At 40.6% G+C, this 18,782-nt stretch overlaps 1 protein-coding gene across 1 annotated transcript; it reads left to right on the top strand.

Annotated features, from left to right (window-relative positions):
- Window positions 1–282: 282 nt before the first annotated feature.
- On the top strand, window positions 283–7,653 carry ints15 (integrator complex subunit 15). Its single transcript, XM_054769100.1, has 8 exons — window positions 283–384; window positions 2,465–2,665; window positions 2,759–2,980; window positions 4,626–4,791; window positions 5,040–5,317; window positions 5,397–5,634; window positions 5,735–5,774; window positions 7,250–7,653. Exons 2-8 carry the CDS (start codon window positions 2,471–2,473, stop codon window positions 7,473–7,475), a joined length of 1,365 nt encoding a protein of 454 aa, XP_054625075.1. The 5' UTR covers window positions 283–384; window positions 2,465–2,470; the 3' UTR covers window positions 7,476–7,653.
- The last annotated feature ends 11,129 nt before the right edge of the window (window positions 7,654–18,782 follow it).

The raw sequence follows: 18,782 nt of genomic DNA, 5'->3' as shown, positions 1-18,782 counted from the left end.
CATTTTACTGCATGTAGCAATAAAAATGTTTTTAGTGTACAGTATTTACACTGGCACAATCCAATATGTCCGAAAATAACTATAAGAGAAGCAGAGTTTAAATTAAAAATATATAGAATTTTTAAAAAATATATATTTCTTTTAAAAGTCAGCATACTCTAAATTCGACACAATTATAAGGTAACTATTACAACAATAGGAGTAACCAAAAACGCAACGCTTCTTTTGTCACAATTGACGTCTGACACACGGAACACTTAGGCAACACTTTTGTCCCACTGTGGTTTCCGTAGTAACAGGAAGTTGTTCTGGCAACATTCAGAGGCCATTAAGTAGTCTCGTTATCCTTCTGTTAGTAAACAAATATTGCGAATTCTGCCACAGGTAAGAACTTATTTCAATACGCGCGATGCATATTTCGCAGCGATACCAAGTTATTGATGGCCACAGTGTTTTTCTTGCGTGGAAAACGGTGACGTTAGCATTGCATGCTAACACTAGCCGCAGCCGGATGGAGGAGACCGACCGACCTTCTGGTGCTCACTTCGAAAGTGTTAGAAAGAGCTTGTTCTCTTACAACTTTACGACTTTAATACTAATATATAAACTGCAGCAATGTTTATTTGGAAGCCTTAACTCTCAAGTATGAACGGGTTCTGGAACCTTAATGATGTTAATCCAACAGCAGGATACAGTATCTGACTGTATTTCAGCAATCATTTTTCATACAGTATATCTTCGCAAAGGGCAGTAATGTAGAAACCTGCGTATACTTTAGACCAGGGGTGTCCAAACTTTTTCCACCGAGGGCTACGTAGTGAAAAATGAAAGCATGCAGGGGCCACTTTGATGTTTTGTAAAGCAGCACATGGAGATATGCTAGGAAATGATATGTTTCAAGAAAAATGCATCTCATCTTTATGATATATGTGAAAAAGCTTATTATTAGTGTGAATTTTTGCTTTTTTAAAAATGTTTCCAGGTATTTCAACTTTTCTCATAAATAATCTTCTCGTCATTTTCTTCATGTAATATAAATATGTTGACTTTATTCCCATAATATTATAACTTTTCCCCCAACCTAATTTTCCAAAAATTACAGCTTTATTTGGTGGTGTTTGTTTCTCATAATATTACAATTAAAAATATATATATATGCATTTTTTTAAAATATATTTATATTCTGTGCCACTACAGGGATGTTATTTTTCCTCATGAGATGATGAGTTTATTCTCAGAAAATTGCAACTTTTTTCTCTTTTTATATTTGTTTTACATTTCTGCCCTTGTTTTTTTTATTTCCCACTATTCCAACTTTTTTCTTGTACATTTTCTTTTATTTTAATATTATGTATTTATTTATTTATATAATATTATAATTTTATTCTCCTATTTTTACTTTATTCCCATAATATCATAACTTTTCCCCCAACCTAATTTTTTTCCCCCACAAATTTTTTTTTGTTTTGTGTGTTTCTCATAATATTACGACTTTAAAATTAAATATGATGCCTTTTTTCACTAATAGTTCAACTTCATGCTACTAAAATGAATTTTTTTTCTCTCATTATATTACGTGTTTATTCTCGGAAAATTTTGACTTTTTTTCATTCGAATATGACTTTTTTTCTCTTAATATTTTGACTTTATGCTTTTAAAATTACAGCCTTTTTTCCCATTTCTGCTGTGTTTAAGAAAAACATTATTCCAACTATTTAAACTTTCTTCTTGTAAATGTTCTTCTCGTAATATTATGAGTTTAGTCCCATAATATTATAACTTTCCTCTAACGCAGGGGTGTCAAACTCGTGCCATGGAGGGCCGAGACACTGCAGGTTTTCTTTCCAGCCAGTCACTAAAGCAGGTGATTTTAATGATTGACACCTTCAGTTTGAGGGAAGGAGCTCATCCATTAAATCACCTGCTGAAAAAGTGGTTGGAGAGAAAATCTGCAGCGTCTCGGCCCTCCGGGGCACGAGTTTGACACGTGCTCTAACGTAATTTTCCAAAAATTACAATCTTATTTTGTTTTGTCATATTATTCCGACTTAAAAAAACAAGCATGTTTTTCCTTTAATATTTTAACATTATGCCTAATTTTTTCTTATAGTATTCCAACATTATTCTCGGAAAATCACGTCTTTTTCCTTGTTAGTTTACAACTTTTTTCTCTTCATATTTTGACTTTATTGTTGTAAAATTGCAGATTTTTTCCATTTTTGCTGTGTTTGTTTCTATTTTCTTGTTAAATTATATTTTTAGAATGCGCTGCGTGCCAGTAAAGAAACAGTCACGGGCTGCAAATGCCCCCCGGGCCTCACTTTGGACGGCACTGCTTTAGAGTAGTCAGTGTACAGCTTATATGACTCATAGACCTACTGTAAAATAACACACTTGAGAAGATGGAATGTGAGGGATGTACAGAACTCACTTTTGTTGGATGCTGTACATTCATGTCTATTAGGTCGCGATGGGTGACATACGTCAGTCCCTGCTGCCTCGTGATGTGCTGAGTGCCGCCAAGGAGCTGCTCTACCACCTGGACATCTACATCAGCAACCTGGTTCAGTCAGGGAGGCAACCTCCTCAGGTGGACACTAAAACCTTAGAACTAGTGGAGGAATTTATTCTGCATGCACCCAAGGACAGAAACGCCCTGACCAGGGTAAGGCATGACGTATCACCTTCAACACTGAAATGGTTAAAAAAAAAAGAGAGACAGCTAATAACCATGGTGTTTTTTAATTTTATTTTTAAGAGAATGAGCGCGCTGCAGGAACTCCAGCTTCTGGAGATCATGTGCAGCTGTTTCCAGGAACAAAGCCGTGATACTGTTCGTCAGCTCATGTTCTCCGCCCTCTTCAGCCTCCAAGGCAACCAGGCAGATGACAGCCGCATGGGACTGCTAGGAAAGCTGGTCTCTATGGCGATTGCCGTCAGCCGGGTTCCCATCTTGGAATGTGCCGCCACCTGGCTCCAGGTAAGCATTTAAGTACAAATACACACATTTATCGAGCTGTTAGTTACTCGTATGATCTATTTGAAAGTAGTGTACACGTGAACTGGGACAGATCTAAAGAAAATATCAAACTCAACTGTGTGTTATTAGCTATCGTTGTGCACAAGCACAGAATGAGTCAAAGTCAAATGATACAAACACTTTTTATAGGCTTTGCTATGATAAGCTTATAGCAGGACTAGTAAAATATGTCAGACAATCCCTTTAAATGCATACCATGCCAAATACTTGTCCAGTAATCCCTCTTTTGGGGTTGAATACGGCCTATTATTAGTCAAAAACATGTAGTGTATATCTAAGCAAATCTTTACATATTTTTTGCCTAACTTCAGCATTTTCAAGCATGAGAACTGCTAAATTATTAAAATACAAATACCATATATGGCATTCAGAGGATGCATTCGTTGATGATATAGACGTTCATATAAGACGTTTTGGTGATATGAAGTATTCTACACTGGTCTCTAGGTGTCAGTAATGTTACATCGGAGTGTTATTTTGTGTCGGGAGGGCACTAATAATGTTAAAAACAGTATTTAGAAGGTCGTAAACTGGTTTTCTATGCTCTAACTGCTAAAATATCCCATTTATAAACTAGGAATGCTACTTTGCAGAAATTCACTTATCACGGCTGGGTCTGGAACGATTAACTGCGATAAACGAGTGATTCTTGTATATGTTCTCAAAGGACGATTCTATAGAACTGAAACCTGGATACACACTAGAATAGTCAGTGTACAGCTTGTACCACAGTATAGATTTACTGTCCACTGAAAACGACCCAGCACACAGCCACGATAGATGTTTCTTGTCTACAGTCAAACACAGTGGTGGTACCATCATGGTCTGGGGTGCATGAGTGCTGCCAGTACTGGGGAGTTGTGGTTCATCAAGGGAAACATGAATTCCAGAAAATGACTCAACACACAGCCAAGATAAATGTTTCTTGTCGACAGTCAAACACAGTGGTGGTAGAATCATGGTCTTGGGTGCATGAGTGCTGCCGGCACTGGGGAGCTGGGGTTCATTGAGGAAAACATGAATTCCAGAAAATGATTCAACACACAGCCAAGATAAATGTTTCTTGTCTACAGTCAAACACAGTGGTGGTGGTAACATCATGGTCTTTGGTGCATGAGTGCTGCCGGCACTGGGGAGCTGCGGTTCATCCAGGGAAACATGAATTCCAGAAAATGACTCAACACACAGCCAAGATAGATGTTTCTTGTCTCGAGTCAAACACAGTGGTGGTAGCATCATGGTCTGTGGTGCATCAGTGCCTTGTGAAGCGTACTCACTTGCGTAAATCTATATTGCTTTCCAAGCTAAGATATGTTTAAAAAAAACACATACTTTTCTATGCGATTTGGCCTCTCGTCTACGTGCAAATGTGTTTTTTTGTTGTTTTTTGGGGGAGTTGGTTAGTCTTGATAGAAGAAGTTTTGGCAAAGTCTGGTCAGAGTGGAGATGAATGTCAGTCAAATGAATGTCAATATGCTACCAAGCTTTTTATTTACAAAATGATCTGCAAACATTGCAGCACAATACTTGATGGCAATATGTGGGTTTTTTTTCTGTATCATCTGTGAATGTTTTTGTCTGGCAGAGGACCCACTGCGTGTATTGTGTGCGTCTGGCGCAAGTCCTGGTCGATGACTACTGCAGCATGATGCCAGGTTCTGTGCCCACCTTGCAGAATATCCACAGCGCCAGTCCCCGCTTTTGTTGCCAGTTCATCACTGCTGTTACCACGCTGTATGACCTCACCTCAGGTATTTGCTTTGGACGCACGGGCTGTTTATTAGGCTTTCATTTGACAAACGCAATTTTATAATAACATTATAGAATATACAAAATCATTACAATAGCAATGGGTGGAGGCGGGGCCGCTAGCATACACACAGAGTGCAGAAAAGTGTAACGTAGTAGAAATTCAGTTAGTAGATTGCAGTATATTGTCAGTATGTTGACATGTTGTTGGATCGGAAACAAAATCAGCGTTGTTTTTTTTTTCCCTTAGAGGAGCTCACGCCTCCTCTAGAACTCCTCCAGATGATCGTGTCATGGATCCAAGAGGACCCTCGCATCGTCCTAGTCACCTTCCTGAACACGCCCCTGACCGGCAGCCAGCCGAGCAGCTCGCTCGATGTCACACCTCTCGGCGGGCTGGTGCGCTGGTGTGTCAAAGCCCCGCTGGCGTACAAGAGGGACAAGAAGCAGATGTTGGCACACAGCAACTCAGGCAGCGAACAGGAAGTGGCGGGTCTTTTCTCCGCACTCCATTTGAGCGTCCTACAGGTCCGTGTGTTCCGATTTTTGGGTCTTTCCACACGTGAATGCGTCAACGTTTGCACTGGAAAATACTTTTCTGTTTTAGGTCTTCATGCTCCTGCCAAACATACTAAACGAGAAAGGCATTTTCGGTCGTCTGGCCCTCCTTCAGATGGAGTCCTTGGCCTCGCTAACTTCCGACCTTTCCCGGCTGCTGGACCAGGCCGACAAACACACCCACACACCGGCCGCCGACGTACATGTGCTACCGCAGCTGGCTCTCGACCGGCTGGCTCAGGCCCTGCAGGTCGCCATGGCCAATGGAGCATTGCTCTGCTCGAGAGGTGAGCGTGTCAATCACCAGGACAAAGGAACATGTGTTTACATGTATTTTGTGCGGTCTCTTTGTCGCGTGCATGATGTATTATTGTCGTATCGTTGCAGAGGACCTGAGAGCCATCTGTTCACGCCTCCCACACAACAAGTAAGAAACTAACGACTTTGCTCTTCCACTTTTGCATTGTTTCCACTGCAAATTCGCATACTGTCAAAGTGTGGTACAGCAGTGTTCCCCAACCTTTTTGGGTGCGTACATTGGCTTGCCTCCGCCAAGAGCAGCGCAAAGCGCAGTGCGGAGGTTTTGCCAGCGTTTATGTGTTTGTGTGTTTGTGTTCAAAATAACTTGATAAAGTTCTGAATGCATTTGGATGAAATTTTCTGGAATTGTCAGAAATGGGATATGGAAGAACTGATTACATTTTGGAGGTGAACCGGATCACCGTCTGGATCCACAAATTTTTTAAAGGATTCTTTTAATGTTGGGAGACAGAACCATTTTTGGCTTTTGTGCATATAACTAAAAAAAAAAAATGGTCAGAGCACTTGTTTAGGACATTTAGCTGTTCCGGTACATTGCGCTATCATGCTAGGTGTTAGCATGATAACGTTAGCATACTTGCATTTTATGCATAATGTATATAAACACTTACCACTGTCATGTTAGGTGTTAGCATGGTAACATTAGCATGTTAGCATTGCTAGCATGCTAATATTGGCATACTAGCATTTTTTGCGATTTTCATGAATATGAACATAAACGGACACATAGCACTATCGTTAGCATGCTAACATTACCATGCTAGCATGCTAAAATAATTATACAAAACCTTTTTAGCATTTTCAGAAGTAGGCACTTATACAAACACCATTATACTAGGTGTTAGCATGCTAACATGAGCAAGTTAGTGTTGTTGATGTTGGTAGAGTTGTCTCCATATTTGAGCTGTCACAAAAGTAAAAAAATATGTGTGTCAAAATGAAAGTTATGCTTGAAGAAAAGCTGTTTTTCTCCCTTTTTTAGTCGGGAACTGATATTTTCCTCAAACTTACCTATGTTCTACTGCTGATTACTAAAGAACGGAAAAAGGTAGAAACAAACTTCTTTTTCTGATGAAAGATGGGAGTCAAATCTTTCTTTTGCTAGGTTCCATGTTTATATAGCCGTAGAACACAGTATTCTGTATGCCTTGAAAGATCAGTCAAAATCGTGTAAAATGGCCGGTACTGAAGGGGTTCTCTTTTGTAAAACGCCTGGGATTGAATGAGTTAATATTCTTCCGTGGGAAGAATGACTTCCTGGTCCCCAATTTGCAGTACAGTAGCTCAGGGGTTTCCAAAGTCTAAGACTCTGGTCCTCCCTCCAAAATGCCCTGACATTTGCGCCTCTCCACGTGCTTCCCTATGGAGCAGACAGTCCATAAAACTACAACACAGCTGTGAGCCTCGGATTCATCTTATGGGTCTTTGTCGCCGTCTGCTGGGCTTAGAAAGTAACTACAGTTTTCAATAGTGTTGTCTGTAATATTCGAAGCAGTGCATGCCTCCCCCCCCCCCATTAGATGGTGGCATCACTCATGTATTCTAAAGCATGTTCCCTCCGTTGTGTGTTTGCTTCTGCAGCTTGCTCCAGCTGGTGTTGTCAGGACCGGTGATGTACTACAACAACATCCACACCCCGCCTCTGGCCTTCAGCCCGCACGCGTCCCATTCCCCCATCGCCTCGCACCCCATACACCCGGCACACGCGCCCCACACGCCGCTGGCCTCGCACCCCTCCTCCCATCCACAATACCCCGCTCAGCCCTTCATGACAGGGATGCCGTTCCCCTTCCGGCCCAGCCACTGAAGAAAAGCGTCCTGTGAGTTGAACTTGTTCTCGTGTGTGTGAGTGAGGGCGTATAAAACGTGTACGCGCGTGTGAATGTTTGTCAAATGTGTCATGTATTATAATGCTAATTAGCACACTGACTTCTGATTGAGTCTGCGTGGCTAACATGTTTCTCCAATAAATATTTTTCTATGTACGTGTTTATCTAGTCGTACTACTCTCGCTGTCACCAGCAGTGGTCACTGTTGTTCCTTTTCTTGCTCCAAATGTTGGAGGTTTTTATTAGAGACAGACTATAGACAGACTGTACCTGCGGAAAATGGAATTTCATCAGGCCAAAGAACACTTAAGCGGCTGCTGCTCATCAATGAATTGTTACACAACCCGAGATGTCACACGTATCTCTGCCACGCGCATATGTTTGGAGATAGATAGCGTATCGAGAGCCTTCAGCACACCCTGAAGAGATGTTCAAACCCCCACTGAACACCAGCTCACCTCGCCCTGGGGGAGGGTTGCATCAGCCGTTATAGATGTTGAATGTGTGTGTCATATCGCCACCTACGCTTACAGTGTGTCAGTATGCTCTGTTAAATTCTATTCTCCTAGACCAGGGGTGTCCAAAGTGCGGCCCGGGGGCCATTTGCAGCCCGCGGCTGTGATTTTATCGGCCCGCAGCACAGTCTAAAATTGTAATTTAACAAGAAAACTACAACAACAAAAAAACACCAGCAGCAAAAATGGGAAAGTCAAAGTATTAATTTAAGAGAAGAGTTGTAATCTAGCAAGGAAAAAAAGCCATAATTTCACGAGAATAAAGTCACAGTATGAGGATGTCAAGAAATGTCATTTCAGTAGCATTAAGTTGAATTATTAAAGAAACAAAGTTTTTTTTTTTTAAGTCAAAAACAATGGATAGAGTTGTAATTTTTGGAAACTTAAGTTGGGGGAAAATGTATAACATGGGAATAAAGTAAAAATATTAGGAGAAGAAAGTATACAAGAAGAAAGTTGAGATATTTGGAGGAAAAAAATAAAAAATCAACAGCAGAAATGGAAAACGGCATAAAATTTTAAAGAGTAAAGTCAAAATATTAAGAGAAAAAAATATTTTTCTAATGAGAGAAAAGTTGCACTTTTATGAGAATAAACTTATTTGTTAAAATAAAGAAAAAATCATTTTTTTTTCAAAAGATATAAAGTTATAATTTAAAAAGAAAATATACAAGAGGGAAGCTTAAATGAAATAGTTGGGAAATGTGGAAAAAATGTGATTTTACAGGAATAAAGTCAAAATATTAAGAATAAAAGTCAATATCGAATGAAGAACAGAAGTCACAATTTTACAAGAATAAACCCATTATTATGGAAAAAAAATGTTAGTAGCATTTCACCTATATTAAAAAAGCTGAAATGCAGTTTTTTCTTGAGCTACATATAGCTTCTTAGCATATCTCTATGTGTTGGTTTGCAAAATATCAAAGTGGCCCTTGCATCCTTTCATTTTTCAGAATGTGGCCCTCAGTGGAAAAGGTTTGGACACCCCAGCCCTAGACACTGTTCCTCATCTGCTTTTAACGTTTTCATTTTATATACACTCTTGATCCAAAGTTTAAGACCAAGAATTTACATTTTGCACTGTTGGATCTTAAGGAGGTTCTACGTAGAGCATCGAAATGCAAAAAGAAGAAATGGGAGTGAGACCAAAAAAAATGTTGAGTAAGCAATTTATTGCAAACAAGCATTAAAGTTGAACGTGGTCAGATTGTTGACATGGGATAACATGGGAGCAATGTATTACAATAGCAATTGCAATACATTTCTGACTTAAAATTGTGTTTGTCTCACTACCATTTTTACTTTTTTTATTATGAAGCTCGACTAAGAACCTCCCTTAAGATCCAACAGTGCAAAATGTAGATTGTTTCAATTTTTCAACTGGTCTTAACATTTTGATTGTTGAGTCAAGGGTGTGGCAGTGATAAAGTGGCACTTTTCCAGGAAAGTGACACACAGCTGTTGGGCCTCGGGGAGGTGACGCAAACTGAAACAATTTAAACGAAAAAGGCGGGCTTGGTGAGAGTGCGTTTGTTCTCAAGCGTGGTCGAAAAGGAGCAGGAAAAAGCAGAGTTGACTTAATCCTACCTTCTTAATCCTACCTCCTTCTCCATGTCTCAGCTATTACTGATTTTGTTCACTTCCTGTGTTTAACGTGGAACATTTTCTAACGGGGAGAAAGTAATCAAGAATGTGTCATTACATTATGTAGTGATAAAATACAAGGAAACAAGAAAGTGGTAAAAAAAAATAAATAAATACAATGAAACAATATATATAAATAAAATAAAATACATTTCTATGTATTTATAATTTACGGAAATTGTGACTGTTGCGTTTCATACTGTTTACACATGCAACAGATAAAGTTGGGTGAAAAAGTGTTTGTCCGCTTCCGGATGTCTTTTTCTTTGGTATGTTTGTCACACTTAAATGTTTCAGATCATCAGACAAATTTAAATATTAGTCAGTGACAACACAAGTGAACACAAAATGCAGTTTTTAAGTGAAACTTTTTATGATGTAAGGGTGAAACAACAGCTTACAGCGCTCTGGAGGAATTTTGGGCCACTCATCTTTGCAGAATTGTTGTAATTCAGCCACATTGGAGGGTTTTCCAGCATGAAGCGCCTTTTTAAGGTCATGCCACAGCCTCTCAATAGGATTCAGATCAGGACTTTGACTAGACCACTCCGAAGTCTTCATTTTGTTTTTCTTCAGCCATTCAGAGGTGGACTTGCTGGTGTGTTTTGGATCATTGTCCTGCTGCAGAACCCAAGTTGGTTTCAGCTTGAGGTCACCAACAGATGGCCGGACATTCTCCTTCAGGATTTTTTGGTAGACAGCAGAATTTATGGTTGCATTTATCACAGCAAGTCTTCCAGGTCCTGAAGCAGCAACACAGCCCCAGACCATCACACTACCACCACCATATTTTACTTTTTTTGTTTGATGTTCTTTTTCCGAAATGCAACGTTACTTTTACGCTAGATGTAATGGGACACACACTTTCCAAAAAGTTTAACTTTTGTCTCATCAGACCACAGAATATTTTCCCAAAGGTCTTGGGGATCATCAAGATGTTTTCTGGCAAAACTGAGATGAGCCTTAATGTTGTTTTTGTCCAGCGGTGGTTTTTATCTTGGAACTCTGCCATGCAGGCCATTTATGCCCAGTGTCTTTCTAATGGTGACCTTAAGTGAGGCCTGCAGTTCACTGGATGTTGTTGTGGGGCCTTTTGTGACCTTTTGGATGAGCTGTCACTACACTCTTGGGGTAATTTTGGTTGGCCGACCACTCCTGTTAAGGTTCACCACTTCCATGTTTTCGCCATTTGTGCATAACTGCTCTCACTGTGGTTTGCTGGTGTCCCAAAGCTTTTAAAAATGGCTTTATAACCTTTTACAGAATTATAGTTCTTTAGTTAAATTATGTTTTAACAGGGGGGCAATCACTTTTTCACAAAGGGCATGTAGGTTTGGATGTTTTTTCTCCCTTAATAATAAAAATAAAACTGCATTTTGTGTTCAGTTGTGTTGTCATTGACTAATATTTACATTTGTTTCATGATCTGAAACGTTTAAGTGTGACAAACATGCAAAAAAAATAAGAAATCAGGAAGGGGACAAACACTTTCCCTCACCACTGTGACCTCTATCAAACCTGTCAATCTGTACTAGCCTGTTGACAACCAGGAAGAAAACCTAGCCGTTTGTGCTGTCTCAGGGGGAATTTCTTTGTGGCCGGTCTTGTTCCTCATTTGCAGGTGTTTGGTGTAGTTGTGTGGGAGTTTGTATAAACAGCTGCACAGTCATGATTCCCTGTGGGAGAATGGCAAAGCACGACGCTACAACACATTGTAGTCAACCAAATATGTCCAGTTAAAGTTCAGCCCAAATAAATGTGCACGTTTTGTAGCAGTTTAAGATGCTCAAAAGAGGAAAAGAGCAAAGATTGTGTAATCTTTCAAGGCACACAGAATATTGTGTTCTACGGCTATGTAAACAATGAACCTAACAAAAGAAAGATTCGACTCCCGTCTTTCATCAGAAAAAAAAAAGTTTGTTTCCACCTTTTTCCGTCCTTTAGTAATCAGCAGTAGAACATAGGTAAGTTTCAGGAAAATATCAGTTCCTGACTAGAAAAGGGAGATGACCAGCTTTTTGTGAAAAGATACAATTCAATCATAACTTTCACTTTGACACAAATATTTTTTGCTTTTATGATATTAGATGATCTAAACAACTATACCACAACATAAACAACACAAAAAAGGGGTTGTTTTACATAAAAATAACAATTTATTTACAAATATAACACCATGAACTATTTCCAATGTTCACATTTGAAACTGAACTATGTGTGCGTGTGCAAGCGTTAAAATTTCCCTACAATGCGTAACCTTCTGCACGCTACACTCCTCCACGCTCTCCCACTTCCTCCTTCCTGTCATGTGTGCTTCTTTGTCAAAATGATCCCTGCTGAGCTCTCATCAAATGCACTTCTGCCACCTTGTGGCCGTTTTTATGGCTTAAAAGTGCTCTGAAGTGAAATGCATCAGCGGAGAGTTGCGTCATCACCTTAAAGCTTCGCCTTGAAATATCTGACAGTTAACAATTCAACTACCTAACACGACAAAGGCCGTATATTACATGCTCAAGCAGCACCTCCAGAAAGCCCAGTAAATATTACATACAAAACAGAGACAGTCTAAATCCTCTCTGACAGCTCAATGGTTACCTCACATTCCAGACCTTCAGTATATGAAACTATCACAACGCCTAATTTAAGAATGCAGCTGAACTTTCCGAGCTCTAAATCAAGACAGCATCTCGAGGGTGAAAGTGTCTGTTTCGAACAGAGGACAGAAATAAAGCTCATTTGTGTTCGGTCTTAAGTCAGGGAGGAGAAATAGTCTCTGCAAACTTTTGGTTTTTTGTCATATACAAAAGGACCTTGCCTATACAGCACTGTTCGGTTAGATCTGGGTGTAAATTGTGTGTTTTTTTTTTTTTGTTAGGATTCTAGATGTAATGAAAGGGATCGCCTTTAATTTATGGGGGCTTCACAAAAATATGGCATTTTTTCTTCAACATCATCGTTAGCATAATTTTTTTAAATTTCCCACCGCAGCCACCTTCACTTGCTTCTTGGTTGTAGGTCTTCCTACCTTCACTGTCATCTTCGGTACGTGAAAAGCATGCACTGTTGTTAAGTTTATGGTTCAGTTCATTTTTAACATTGAAGTACGTCACATGTTTGTTATTTGTTCACTCCCTGTGTTTAGCATGCACCAGTTTACTTCTTTTTTGCTTCTTTTCCGCAGTACAGTAGGAGAGTTAATAGGGCTTGTAGGTAGCTTGTTCAAAATTACATAATTAAAAAAAATACAAAAAATTATTATTTTTTTTCTTTTTCTTTAAAGAAAAATTGAAAATAAATTAATTGGATAAGAAGTAAATGTTGACAAGTCACTGGTATTTCAGGGTATATGATAAACAATACCTCTGTTGAATAATCAATAGAATAGAGAATGAGGATGACATTACTACCAGGCCTTAAATTCTAGACCTGAATATACGTAAGCTGCACCCACCATATTTAAAGAGAATTTTTTTTCCATGTGAAATTTCTGATTTCTTATTTAAGTAATTGAGATCTATCAGTCTGGAAAAGGTTATAAAGCCATTTCTAAAGCTTTGGGACTCTAGCAAACCACAGTGAGAGCCATTATCCACAAATCACAAAAACATGGAACAGTGGTGAACCTTCCCAGGGGTGGCCGGCCAATCAAAATGACCCAAAGAGCGCAGCGCCGAATCATCCAAGAGGTCACAAAAGACCCCACAACAACATCCAAAGAACTGCAGGCCTCACTTGCCTCAGTTTAAGGTCAGTGTTCATGACTCCACCAAAAGAAAGACACTGGGCAAAAACGGCCTGCATGGCAGAGTTCCAAGACCAAAACCACTGCTGAACAAAAAGAACATTAAGGCTTGTCTCCATTTTGCCAGAAAAAAAAATCGTAATGACCCCCAAGACCTTTGGGAAAATACTCTGTGGTCTGACGAGACAAAAGTTGAACTTTTTGGAAGGTGTGTGTCCCATTACATCTGGCGTAAAAGTAACAGAGCATCAGAAAAACATCAGAAAAAGAACATCATACCAACAGTAAAATATGGTGGTGGTAGTGTGATGGTCTGGGGCTGTGTTGCTGCTTCAGGACCTGGAAGACTCGCTGTGATAAATGGAACCAGGAATTCTGCTGTCTACCAAAAAACCCTGAAGGAGAATGTCCGGCCATCTCGTGACCTCAAGCTGAAACAAACTTGGGTTCTGCAGCAGGACAATGATCCAAAACACACCAGCAAGTCCACCTCTGAATGGCTCAAGAAAAACAAAATGAAGACTTCGGAGTGGTCTAGTCAAAGGCCAGTGGAAAAAGAGCCGCTGGCCACAAATACAAGTACCTGGGCTGCACTTTGGACACCCCTGCGTTATATTATGATATTATAATCATTCATTTTCCTCCGCTTATCCGGGTCCGCGTCTCGGGGGCAGCAGTCTCAGTAAGGAAGCACAGACTTCCTGGTCCTCGTCCACCTCCTCCAGCTCCACCGGGAGGACACCAAGGCATTCCCAGGCCAGCTTTGAGACATAATCCCGCCAGTGTTTTCTAGGTCTGCCCCGGGGCCTTCTCCTGGTTGGGCATGCCCAGAACACCTCACCAGGGAGGCGTCCGGGAGGCATCCGGACTAGATGCCCGAGCCACCTCAACTCCTGCTCCTCTCGATGTGAAGGAGCAGTGGCTCTACTCTGAGCTTCTCTCTTTCTGCCACCACCACCCCGGTCTGCCAATCCAAAGGTACTGTTCCCGACTTCCATGCAATGTTGAAGAGATGTGTCAGCCAAGACAGTCCCTCAACATCCAGAGGCTTGAGGAACTCAGGGAGACTCAGGACTTGTCCACCCCCGGAGCTTTGCCACTGGGGAGCGTTTTGACTACCCCAGATACTTCTGCCACGGTGATGGAACTGTCCGTGTTTGTGTCCTCTGACTCTCCTTCCTCTAAGGAAGCTATGTCAGTGGGATTGAGAAAGGCCTCAAAGTATTTTTTCCACTGTCCAACTATATCCTCAGTCGAGGTCAGCAGGCCCCCATCCCCACTGTAAACAGTGTGGACCGGGCACTGCTTCCCCTTTCTGAGGCGTCGAACGGTTTGCCAGAACCTCTTCGAGGCCGACCGAAAGTCGTGCTCCATGACCTCACTGAACTCCTCCCACACCCGAGTTTTTGCCTCGACCACCAGCCGAAGCCGCGTGCCGCCTGGCCTGCCGGTACTCGTCAGCTGCTTCAGGAGTCCCACAAGCATATTCTAATCATGATCAATAAATTAAAGGCAAAATCACAAGATCATTCGATAATCTTGAAAAATGTCAGGTGAAAAGTATTTCTTTCAGAATATTGTATAATACTGACCTTGTACTGTATGTACTTGATATCAGATTGATATCAAATTTGTAGAATCACCCTCATCTGATGGCTAAACTCTGCTGCGCAGCCTTAATATGCAGCAATAATTTCAAGTGAAAGCCGTGGGAAAATGGTTGAAACTCGAGCTCAGACCACCCAGTGACCGGCTTCCACAAAATACACGTTAGCAGCTCTGCAGCCAAGCAGAAACATGCGACTGCACAGCAATTATGCACACCAAAACCATACTTTTCTTGGAAGTGTTTTGGTGACATAATTGTAAAAATAATGATACCAAATACTTAGAAAATAGAAGTGTTTACGAAAAGATTTACTAATAATTGACCACCACCGGCGTCTCCTTTGCCCCTGCCCACCAAATATATCCAATCCCAGTGGTGACTGAGTTGCCATCCCCGTCTGCAGAGACTCAACAGTGACACAACACTGTCCCCTTTCTTAACAGCTGGCACCGCGTTTGTGTGTTTTTCAGCCAATGCCAGTTTACAAAATAAAAATACTAGGCCATCAAAACAGGGGTGCTTATTCTTAATCCGCCACAATAACAAGCAGCACTCCTTTATGGAAGATGGGAAAATTTGACTTTTGTTTCTTTTTATTCCATACAAGAGGGGGGAAAATCTTCACTGGAAAAAAAAACTGGACCTCTCACTTAGTCAGCCACCTGATGACCACATTAAATATATCTCCACTTCCCCCTGCTCCTTCTCCTAGAGACGATATTTTCACAGCTGTAGTACAAGCCACCTATTCTGTGGATTCTTAACAGTCTGGCTCGCCCTGGTATTTTGTTTGTTCTCATTTCAAGGTGAACAGCGCACCACAATTACCCACGGCCTACGTTAACCCTTTAAAGTGCATTGAAATACTTGGAAATTGGAAATTTCCATTGAAAATTCACTTCAATTCACTTCAATTGTAGTTCATAACAACTTTAAAGGCACGGGTGTCCCACATTCTGAAACTGCAATTACTTTAGAAAAAAAAGAGCAAAAAAAAAGGCGTAATCATTTAAGGAGAAAATGTTGAAATATTGATGCTAATAACGCAAAGCTGACATGTAGGCTATTTTTAATCAGGTATACACTGTGTGCACAATTATTAGGCAAGTCAGTATTTTGACCATATTGTCATTTTTATGCATATTTTCCAAATCCTAGCTGAATAAACCTGAATGTCTATTGGGTTTAACCCTACCAGGTGATGTGCATGTGTGGACTGAGGGAGGGCGTGGCCTTAGGAGATCAACACCCCTTATTAGGTGTGCACAATTATTAGGCAACGTCTTTTTCTCTGGCAAATTGGGCCAGAAAAGAGATTTAACAGACTCTGAAAAGTCAAGACGTGTAAAACATTTTTTATAGGGATGCGGCACTTTTGAAATCGTCTGAAAGTGCACAAAGAAACGTGTCGGGAGAAAAACATGAAAATGAACTGCCAAATATTTGAGAAATATCAAACGTGAAGCTGCCAGGAACCCATCATCCTCCAGTGCTGTCATATTCCACAACTGTAATCTACCTGGAGTGTCCAGAGGTACGGTACATGGTTCAGTGCTCAGAGACATGGCCTAGGGAAGAGAGGCACACAAGTTGAAAGGCTATGACTTGGCCAGGAAATATCTGAAAACAGATTTTCTAAGGTTTTATGGACTGATGAGATGAGAGTGACTCTTGATGGACCAGAGGGATGGGCGTGTGGCTGCATCAGCCATGAGCAGAGAGCGCCACTCCAACTCAGACGCCAGCAAGGTGGAGGTGGGGTACTGGTAAGGGCTGGAATGATTAAAAGATGAGCTTGTTGGGCCTTTTCAGGTTGAAGGTGGACTTTTTTTCACACAGTGGTACAGGGAAAAGCGTGCATCTTTGAAGAAGACCGTGATTTTTTTGCAGGACAATGCTCCATCTCATGCATCCAAGTACTACACTGCGTGGCTAGCTAGTAAAGGTCTTTAAAAAATAATGACATGACCTCCTTGCTCACCTGACCTAAACCCTGTTGAGTACTTGTGGGCCCTGAAATGTAAGATTTACAGTGAAGAAAAAAGGTACACCTGTGAACAGTGTCTGGGAGGCTTTGGTTGCTGCTGCACAAAAACTTGATGGTGGAATGATCAAGAAACTGACAGACCCCATGGATGGAAGGCTTTCCCGTGTTATTGAAAAGAAGGGTGGCTATGTTGGTCATTCATTTATTTTTGGAAATGTCAGAAATATTTATTTCTAAAGTTTGTGTTGTCTGTTTATCATTCTGATTGGAAAAAATACAAATAAAGTAGTGATATGGGAATATTTTTGTTTTTCTTTGAGTTGCCTAATAATTGTACACAGTTTATTCAGCATATAACTTCTTAGGATACAAGATTGTTGTTGTTTTTTTAATGAAAAATATCAACACAGCAGCATGCATCCTTTAATTCAGGGGTATCCAAGCTTTTTCCAGTGAGGGCCACATACTGAAAAATGAAAAGATGCAAGGGTCACTTTTATATTTTGTAAAGCAACACATGGAGATATGCGGAAAAGTTACCGTAAATTCCGGTGTGTAAGCCGCTCATCAGGTCATTACTCAATATAACACTCTGAATCTTACAAACAACGCTAAAATCATCACACAGCAACTTAACACCCAAAAAGTAGCTAAGAAATATACAAGTACCAATACACGTTTTAAAAACAACAACTATTTTAACAGCTTCTCATCATGCATTTCGTCACAGCAAAACATTTCATTGGACATGGCTGCAAAAATTCATCAGTTGCCTCTGTCCATCAGAGGAGCCCGGAGCCCAGAGGGAGGCTCCTCTGGCTCCCTCTCCCCTGGCAGCCATGTCCAATGAAATGCTTTGTTGGGACGAAATGTATGATTGGAAGCCATTAAAATACAAGTTTTTTTTTTATTTTAAACTTGTATTGGTATTTATATATCTCCCAGCTAGCTTTTGAGTGTTAAGTTACTGTGTGACGAGTTTAGTGTGGTTCGTATGATGACACCATGAGTCAGACTGTTATACAGTGTTCCCTCGTTTATCGCGGGGGATAGGTTCCCAAAATGGCCCGCACTAAGTGAAATCCGCGAAGTCGCCAACTTTTTTTTTTTTTTTTTACAATTATAGTATATGTTTTAAGGCTGTAAAACCCCTCACCGTACACTTTTCTCAGACGGGAATTAGCAATTTCTCACATTTCTCTCTTTTTTAAGCACGCTCAAAGTTCAAATTTTGTTTGAATTTTAATGCTCTACTGATCTAAAGCCATTGGCCAAAATATTTTACAAGGCTCGCTCCTCCCCCTCCAAACCCTCCTGCTAGCTTGACGTTGACGTTCTCCTCAGATTTGGGATCAACGTTTGCAATAAAAGTGATTGTTCTAATTTTTAGATTAGATTAAACTCCCAAACCCTGCCCTTCTCTCATTGATTGCCATTGTTTACTCGCGACACAATGCAGGCTTAAGCCCTAAGTACGCTTCACGCATTTATTAAACACATTTAAAGCGTAAAATGGATAAGTACTCGCCACTGATGAATGATAATGTACGATGATCCATGAGTCACGGTGTAGCCAGTCACAGCACACAACCATGGTGCGTTCACAGACCGCATAAAAAAAGTGCGAAATCCCAACGCTTGACATCCGTGAAGCATAAAGTCATAAACGTGTAAAAACTGTGGGCTTTCTAACAGTGGTACATCGCCGTCGTGTTATAAAATAGAAAATAGAGCATAGCTCTTCAGGAAGGAAGTAAACTTCCCTCTTGCATCAGGCAAGCTTTT

Source organism: Dunckerocampus dactyliophorus, chromosome 2, assembly GCF_027744805.1.
Source record: "Dunckerocampus dactyliophorus isolate RoL2022-P2 chromosome 2, RoL_Ddac_1.1, whole genome shotgun sequence".
NCBI classification, from domain to species: domain Eukaryota; kingdom Metazoa; phylum Chordata; class Actinopteri; order Syngnathiformes; family Syngnathidae; genus Dunckerocampus; species Dunckerocampus dactyliophorus.
The sequence above is the reverse complement of the archived record's forward strand: the minus strand, read 5'-3'. Positions and strand labels throughout refer to the sequence as shown.

Coding starts and splice junctions, on each gene's coding strand:
- ints15 (XM_054769100.1), top strand. CDS start 2,471: ATGGGTGACATACGTCAGTCCCTGCTGCCTCGTGATGTGCTGAGTGCC. Junction 2,666..2,758: donor ACAGAAACGCCCTGACCAGG/GTAAGGCATGAC, acceptor TTTATTTTTAAG/AGAATGAGCGCGCTGCAGGA. Junction 4,792..5,039: donor GCTGTATGACCTCACCTCAG/GTATTTGCTTTG, acceptor TTTTTCCCTTAG/AGGAGCTCACGCCTCCTCTA.